The sequence below is a fragment of a genome, unplaced genomic scaffold (assembly GCF_019419815.1).
Source record: "Pyrus x bretschneideri cultivar Hongxiangsu unplaced genomic scaffold, Pyrus_bretschneideri_v1 Contig12, whole genome shotgun sequence".
In the NCBI taxonomy this organism is placed as follows: Eukaryota; Viridiplantae; Streptophyta; class Magnoliopsida; order Rosales; family Rosaceae; genus Pyrus; species Pyrus x bretschneideri.
The window spans coordinates 4,312,899-4,321,758 of NW_025999413.1; the positions used below are offsets into that span (position 1 = coordinate 4,312,899).

Here is an 8,860-nt window from a genome sequence, read left to right on the forward strand (position 1 = left end):
GCGAGAAATTTATTGCATAGAGGAGTGCAAATGGCGTTTTTACGAGAAGAGAGAAAACATGGCACTTCCAAACGGCTAACAACGTGATACTGCGATTAAATCATCCAAAACCTGTGTAACATAAGTTTAAAACATCTGATTTGTGTAAGTTGTGTTTCACTGTACGGCGAAAAGAAAAACTTGTGTCTCAAGCGCTAAAAAAATGAACTTCAGGCTCTGGTCTCTTCTTGTATGTTAAAGGCTGCTGATTCTGAATCCACTGATACTAGCATCCACACAAAATTTCGGAGAAACCTCGCTGAATCATATGATCCATTTCCGGGAGGGCGCTTTTAAATGATCACATCCACAAGTGTTCTCTTCTGTATTCGCGCACAATGACGGGCACACTTGTGGGTGGAACCTAATAGAAGCACGAAAACATCGAGTCATCACTCTTTTCCGAGATAAAGGTTTAAAACTGAGAATAAACAATTAGTCGTAATAACTGCAAGTTCAGAATTAGAGCATAAGGAATGCGAAACATTGTCTGCTCTTTAAGTTATTGCAACAATTAATTGAAGAAGACAAGGATTTACCATGCCGTAATCCGTGATTATCATTGAAATGTAATCTGAAGGGAGTGCATCATAACTGCCAATAACAAGTTAAAACAGGAGTGCACAGTTAGTCCGGGTAGATTAAAGCCAAGAAATGTGATAGCACAGAACAATAAATTTATGAACACTTTACATCAAATTCAGAGGTTGAATATTTTCACAATTTGTGTGTCCATCCAAAGGATTGCCTTCCTTTCTACCAGGAACCTTTAAAATGACATCGGGATCACCTGCAAGAAGTGGAGCAATTACCTGAGAATCAAGCAAACAGAGCATGAAGTTATCATAAACTGTCACAACGATCACACAAATTAATGGCTAGGATGCATACCGAGCTCGTTACAGCAGATGGAATCAAGTTGTACCCTTTCGTGAAATTTATATGCCTCACAACATACTAATACCGGTACACGGAATGCATGTGCTACCATAGCAACACAAGCAGTGCCAACCCTTGAGTAAACTGTTCCATTAGACAGCACTGAAGAAGCACCTAGAAAAACTCGAGTAACTTCATGCATTATATATGAAGCAGCATTTATATGAGTGTACGTACAGCTGAGGCCTTTTCCCACCAACCTACGAAGTAAATGCTGTCCTTCAAGCTTTGGAAAAGAGTCTACCACCACAACACGAAACTGTTTGCCAAGCTCATGGGCATGTAAAAGCAACATTTCAACTGCAGAGGATGATCCGTACGTTAGAAGAACATCACCATCCCTGATTTTGCTAACTGCATGCTTGACTATTACTTTATCAGCAAGTATGATCTTCTCGGATATGAACCGTTCAATATCTGACTGGAGAGATGCTTTTGCTTCCGACTCGGTCATAGTCAAAGGTAGCTTGGCAATTCGGCTCTTTAGAAACCGAATTGCATTCCCCATGGTGATTGAAAGCGGCCTGCACTCACTAAAAAATGAAACGTAACTACTTATTTTTGCTGTCAAATCCCTACTGAGGTTTTTCTCTGGTGGTGTTGAATAGTCTTTAATGGCTTCCTGAAATGCCAAAAGCATGGCAATACAACGAGCATTGCCACCCGATATATCTCCTGATAAATACTGTAAGCCAACCTGACACCCGTACAGAAAGCTACAATTAGATAGAACCATTATCTCTTTCATAATCACATTAACCTCTCGACTCATCGAGCAAAAGACTCAAACCATAACATGCTGACATAAGCATCTAAATACCTTATAAACAGCAGGATGCACAGGATCAAGTTGGAAAAACTTAGACTCGAGATCAGGAAGCTGAGTTCCATGCTCGTATTGAGGCAAATGCCTGAACAACTCAACCCTGTTCCTGGCCTCAGTTTGCTTGACCACTGAACGCCTTTTCGCCTTCTCCACACGACTTGTATCATCATATTGCATTCGCGGATGAGGAACTTCTTTCTTCCTCTCTTTCTCCGGCAGATGTTCACTGCCACCACCTCCGCCACCGCCCTTCTTCTCAGATATCGCCACAGATGATTGTGACACGAGCTTCGTGGCTTTAGGCAGTTTCACATTTGCTGCTACCGAAGCAGAAGCAGCAACAGAAGGTGTTTTACCTCCTTCAGCTAATAACACAATGCAATGCAAGGAACACATTCATAATCAATATAAGAAATTCGAATTCTTTGAATTCAATTACATTTCTGTTAAAAACACTTGTGAATAAGTAAAAGCCTAGAAAAGCCATACCTTTTGCGGCAGCCTTAGCTGCTCGTTGAGCTTCCTGAACAGCCCGCCTTTCGGCTTTCGTGGTTTTCTCCTTCAGTGGCTTCGAATTTGCAGCTCGCTCGCTTTGCACTTCCACTGACGCATCAACATCTTTCTCTGCAAAGTTTCAATCTTTGTTTCTTCAAATTTTGCAATCCTAAAATGCTTGAGCTAAACCCAAAACCCCTAATCAACCAAAGCAAACGAACAGCAATCAGCAAGTACCAGAAATCCCAGAAGGCATCTTGACCACGGAGACCGTCATCAACCCACTCGCGGGGACACTACTCGCCTTCACGGCAGCCGTCAGATCGAACCCTCCACCAGGAAACGAAGATGACGCCGTCAAACCGGCAGCGGTTCTTACCCCTCTGAATGCTCTACCCGGTGACATGACGGCGTCGTTTAGGAACTCGCCATTTCCCATCACAATTCCGCAGGACGACGAAGCAGTAGGAGGCGAGGCGGGGAAGAACTCAGAAGAGTTGTTGTAACTCCCGGCGAGTATGGACTCTTGACGGGCCGAGGAGGCTGGGAAAAGAACCGGACGAGTGTTGTCGGAGGAGTGACGCGGTGGGGGGATCATTACCGGAGAAAGGGAGTTACCGGAAGGGGAGATGCCGGAGACGGGAGGAGAGGAGGAGTAGGCTATGGGCTCGGGCGAGGCGAAGAAGCCGACTTGTCGGACCTTGGGGTCGCTGACCGTGCGCGGGGGCCGGCGAGGGTCCATTGGGGGCGTAGAGTGAGGGTTTTGCGGGGAGAAGACGGGAAGCAGGCAGAGCGTGTGAAAACGAAGTGGGAATTTCCCTTCGTAACTGTGCTTTTGATGTTGGGAAATTTTATTTAAATCCATTTAACTTCTTTCCACACCTAACATACTCTTTTCATCTATATCAACTTTAATTAAACTATCAATATCTCTTTAAACTCATATTTACTACCTAAATTACCCTCACAAATCCAAATAAATTTGTAGATTTATCCGTGCACTCATTTAGAAATAAAAACCCAAAATTTGCAAAGAGAAGTCCATTTCAAATTAGGACTATGAAAAAGTTGACAAATTCTTAATCCAAACAATATAATTGTCCAACCAATCATATTGCAAAAGAGTTTGTCGCACTAGTTTAAGGGTTTTTTTGTTTGTTTCAAATGATATGAATTTGAATTCTAAATGCTATTGTTTCTTTATTTTGATTTTTCTTCCCGCTTTGGTTTAAGTTGAAGTCCTTTCACTGGTTATGATTATCTATCAATTACGCACAAGATTTAACCAACTATTTTTAAGGATGAATATTTATCTTTAGGATGTATTATGTTGGATGAAACTTCATATTTTTTAGTATGATTTACCGCATGCATGCATGGATCAAAATAAAGGTAGGAGGATATATCATATGTGTTTGTGATGGTGAGTTGGATCAAAGAGATAATTATTCTCTTCAAAGCTCCAACTGCCTCAAGATTTCCAAGCCCTCGACTTTTGCAACTTAAACAATTCATGGTTGTTCCGCCTGATATATCAAGGGAAATTATACTATGATATATATCCTGGACGATCTCAGCACTATGGCATCTCTCTTGCATGTCATTTGATTTGTTTGACCTCAGCACAATGGCACTTCTCCTGGACGATCTTAGCACCATGGCATCTCCCATTGCTACTGTTGTTGATTTGTTTGCGCTTTGGTGTTTGTTTGGGTTTATTGATAAATTTTAATTGTATTATTAAATTTATTTTGTACTTGATGGTAATTATGTACTAGAGTAAAAAGATAATTAACATTTAAAATTTAAGTTGTATATAAAAAGAGGTTATATGAGTTCGAATAAAATTTCTCTTACATGTTTTATTAGAATTTTGTTTGAAAGTAGTAAGCATTATGCACACAGGACCATTGACGACGACAGAACAAGATGCTCAAAATATTATTCTTTTTTTTTTTTTTTTTTTTTTAACACTTATGTGACTGCCGAAACAATCTACGTTTAAATTGATACTACTAGATCGTAACATTTATAACATAAAAGAGTAAAGTTTAGTGACTTTTGTAGCGCGAATGACATTCATATTAAGGGCTGCGTTTAGGACCAGTGTCGTAAGCATTTATGCTTAATAACGTTTTTTGTTTTTTACTATAGCTATTAAATATTACATTGTAGTAGTATTTCTCTTCACTTGTAAATGAAAAGTTTTAGATTCTATTTTCACTAAATGTGAATTTGAAACACATTATTGCTAGCCCAATGTGAGACTTAACTCACTTTCCCACCCCTTAGTGTTGATAATAACTTTTGTTAAAAAAAAATATGTTTTTACCATAAACTAAAATTCCAAGTGCTTTTTGTAAAAAAAAACACTTGGAAGTTTTTTCCGGAGAAGCATTTGACATGTGCTTCCCCGCAAAATGCTCTCTACAAGCCAAAGATCTAGCGTTTACCTTTGCATCCGAGATTATGTGTTTGTATCCTCTCTCCCCTAATGTCGTTCGTATCAAGCGAAAAAAGTGTACACATGCAATCTGGTGCTCATATCGTACGTATTAAACAAGGGAAGGAGCGCGGAAAGAAAAAACGAGAGTGATATCACTACTTCGTTTAAGAATGTTTTGATGAGCATGCTCAATCCTCTGATAAGCATTAGCAAGATCAAGAGGTGGGGCTAAATTTTCAAAACAAAATTGAAGTACCAAATAGGGGAACTGTAACTGGATAGGAGATACCCAATACTACTCCAAAGTTAATGTAACTCCACAATATCAATGTCTGGACCTTTCAACGCAGCGCGACAGACAATCACAGTTTAAGAACAACATCGACATAAAAGTATAAATCCACCGCAAAGATACTAATCCTCTTCTTTCGGCAAGAAAGTACGACGATCACATAAAGCTTGGGGCGACTGGACCCTTTGACAGCCCAAGGCGAACTTCCATTGCATGATGTGTGTCCACAGGCCGGAATGTTTCAGATTCACGGGGGTCTGCAATTAGCACAATGAAACATATAAGAAACCAACACAATCATACAATTAATGGGTTAAAAGAACGAAGCAACAGTATGCGTTTCACTTGGTTAAAGAAAATTAGAACAATATGAACTGCTTTCTTCCTAAGTTTTACTATGATCGTTTAAACTTAGCTTCTATAAGAATGCAAGGTCTAAAATATATGCATACCAACTGAATTCCGAGGATTGGCATGGAATTAGAACGATATAAGCCAAATCTAGGGGATTTTCCACTCAATAAGTTTTAACTCATTACTTGTTACTTAATGATCCAAAATTGTAATATTAGCATCTTGAAGAATCAAAATACAAAATTCCTAATGACATCAACCCGAATTAAAAACCAATTGATTAGAAGAAAAAAAGGCTGCGTGTTTGAAATTCATGAGGATTACTATGGATGTTTAAAAGAGAGAATTACAAGAGGACCCTGATTGGTGAGTTCTTTACAAAGAGGAATGTAAGAAGGCTCCGATTGTATCATAAACATTGAAGGAGTTCAAACAAATAGTTCAAAGAGAAACCATGAACAGTTAAAGCTTAGGATATCAGTATTATCTACTTTGTATATGAAGAGTATTTTCTTACCATTCAGGTAATCCTCAAAGCCGAAATCATCCAATTTTCCAGTCATCGCCTCCAAACCCAGCATTGAGGAAGGAATTGGGCCAGCAGGCCTCTGAAATCTGCAGTTGTTTCAAAGAATAGAGTACAACTCAGATTTAATTTAATGCCACTTTATATATTTATGGACTACACAAACTGGCATGCATTGAAGTATACAAACTACAGCAAGTAAACAGCTCGGTGTTTTAAGTCCATTACTGAATGTGATAAAAAAAAACACATAGTCACTATAATAAGCAGCACATACAATTACATCAACGGTCAACCAACAATATATGAACTTCGGAGTGAGGACTTCAGAGCAGCCTCAGACTAAAAGACAAAAGATTCTGTAAGCTCTTTTTTTCACTCATACTCGGTCTGGATATCTGACACAACTAATAAGTTAGCACAACAAATGTATAAAAGCACCTCAAATTGATAGGGAACTGGTGTTTCCTTATCTATATGGCATAACTTGGATCGCAATCAGGCATGGTAAAGACATAATCCAGCCAGTTATAATCAACTCAATATAGAGGATACAAAAGAACATAGATCGCAAATTCCCACAATCTTATTCCTGATTGAACCAGTTTTTTGTCAATGAGTGAGAAATAACGACACAAACCGGGCACAACCTAAGAGCAAAAACCGTACAAGAGATCAACATCTACACAGACAGAACCACCAACAAAGCTCTAATGCAAAACTTTCACACTCGCAACCCTTATGATACAAAACCAACAATCCCACAAAGATTCCAAACAAAGCACGCGACCTTGTTTCGCAACAAGAAAGCGCAATAGACAAACATAACAAGAGAAAAAAAACCCTAACGTTTCAACATAGCAACACACGTTTACTTCTACTCAATCATAAAAACTAAGACAAACCCATTACAACAATGCACAAACAGAAGCCAGAATTCGACAAAAACACGAATCTCATACCGAGAAAGGATTTGCCTTTCGAGATCCATCTTCAATGGAAACGCACTTCCATAAGTGTAACCCAAGATTTTCCTATTTATCTGCTCCTGCGTTACCTTCGCCTAAAACCCAACAAACAAATAAACCCAAATAAACAAAATTTAATCACACATCTTCAATTCCAAACAAACAACAACAAAAACCAAGAGAGACAAAGAGAGCAAGAGAGAGAGAGGGAAAATACCGATTCCAAAGCAGATTCGAGAGGGTGAGCGCCGACGAGGTCGCTCTTGACGCCGTGAAGTCCGAATCGAAGGGCGTCGTTCTGGATTCCTCCGATTTGGTGCTCGATTGTCTTCGGTGCCTCCATTTAGCTTTCTCTGGTTCTTCCTCTTCTTCTTCTTCTTCTTCTTCTTTTTCAGCAAGCAATGTGACTTCGCTACAAGTACAAATAGGGAGTCTTTTCTTCCGCTTTTAACTTCAATTTTTGGGTTGGGTCAATTGGGCTTTAGCTACTACCTATGTGGGCTTAGTTGAGGCCCATTTTATTTACTGTGTTGGGCCAGGACGATTGTGATTGTGTTTGCTTTATATGGGCCGGTTATCCTATAGTCCTTGTGTAATTCTTTTTCTTTAGTTTCTTTTTCGGTCAATTCTGTGTAATTTGGGTGATCATTATGTTGATTTTTGGAAGTTTTAACGAAAAACTCATAATACTGTTCACTTTAACGAAAAATCACATTTTTACACTAAAAAGTCAAAACCGATACTATTCATTTTACCCTTTATTTTGTCATTATCGTTAAAACTCAAAGTTTTCAAGCTCTTTTCATTAGTTTTCCTTTGATTTTTCCTATGGACAATATTTAACCCATTACTAGTCCAGATTCTGGGCTCGTTGCTTGGCAAAGATGCTTCTTCTAAGAAAAGATTTTATTTGAAGCATGTTGATTGATTTATTTATTTTAAATAATATTGTAAGCACTTGTGAACAGAAAATAGTTAGAAGAGTTTTCGGTGATCTAAAGTAGTGGTCATCTATTTCCTTACGCAATGACATGGATTAATACATGGTATTACAGTAAATGTTTCTTAATTTTTAAAACTCAATTGTTTGAGTTATCATTTTTCATGAGTGTGAAAAAAGTTCAAAGTTTAAATTCCAGAAGGATATGTGTTACCATTAGTCCATCTGACTGGGTAAGAAAACTATGTTTGAAGTGTTTTCGAACAAGAAAATCGAGTTTTGAGGAGCTTGCGTGTGAAGAACACATAAACACTTAACTTAGAAAAAAAGAAAAAGAAATCTCTAAGTTAACACTTCAGAGTTTCAGAGAAGCAAAGGGCATCGAAGAAATATCATAATTAAGAACATAAAAAGTGAATTCTATAGATTAGGAGTTTTTTCTCCGATTGAGCTCTTGTAGAAAATGCATAATTGTCGGGGAGTTTTTTTTTTTTTTTTTTTTTGTTTCCTTCGGATTTTCTAGGAAAGTAAATTAGTTGCTTCAGTTCAGCTTGAACTCGCAAATCCTAAACCTAAAATGATGCGTAAACACGAATTTCTTATAGCAAATGAAACAAGAACATGTATACAAAATAATTGTATTGTATTAATGTAAATGTAGGGTTACAATCTATGTTTACAAAGTTTCCTCTGATTCGTTCTTCGAAGATGTGTAGATGTGTGTTGTTTATTCGAGGGTTGCAATGACTTGATCTCGGATGAACAATTGCCACAAGGATTTGGCTTGTGGTGATGGAAGAACTGGCACAAGTAGTAGTGCTTGATGATTCTTTATGGGTTTGACGAAGAACGGGGAGGGTTTTCCAAGTCTTCTTAATTATTTGGGGGTTCAAGTGCTTGAGAGCTTCAGAGTTTCAGCGTCTGGGCATGAATGATTTTCTGGCCTATTTCTTTGTCTTGGAGTCTCGTATTTATAGACTCTCAAAACTTTGCTTACGGATGGATTTGACATTGATTGTGGGCTTGATTAATTGA

The 8,860-nt window shown here is 38.4% G+C and overlaps 2 protein-coding genes across 2 annotated transcripts; both read right to left on the reverse strand.

The window, feature by feature from the left end:
* Positions 1-73: 73 nt before the first annotated feature.
* On the reverse strand, positions 74-3,142 carry LOC103947795 (translation initiation factor eIF-2B subunit delta). Its single transcript, XM_009358753.3, has 7 exons — positions 2,537-3,142; positions 2,294-2,428; positions 1,799-2,169; positions 931-1,675; positions 733-829; positions 579-633; positions 74-403 (listed from the first exon to the last, which is right to left on the reverse strand). The coding sequence occupies exons 1-7, from the start codon at positions 3,039-3,041 to the stop codon at positions 341-343; spliced, it is 1,971 nt and encodes a 656-aa protein (XP_009357028.2). The 5' UTR covers positions 3,042-3,142; the 3' UTR covers positions 74-340.
* Positions 3,143-5,005: 1,863 nt separating this feature from the next.
* Positions 5,006-7,265, reverse strand: LOC103947796 (cyclin-B1-2). The gene is made up of 4 exons (XM_009358754.3): positions 7,103-7,265; positions 6,880-6,980; positions 5,909-6,006; positions 5,006-5,294 (listed from the first exon to the last, which is right to left on the reverse strand). Exons 1-4 carry the CDS (start codon positions 7,226-7,228, stop codon positions 5,194-5,196), a joined length of 426 nt encoding a protein of 141 aa, XP_009357029.1. The 5' UTR covers positions 7,229-7,265; the 3' UTR covers positions 5,006-5,193.
* Between the last annotated feature and the right edge of the window lie 1,595 nt (positions 7,266-8,860).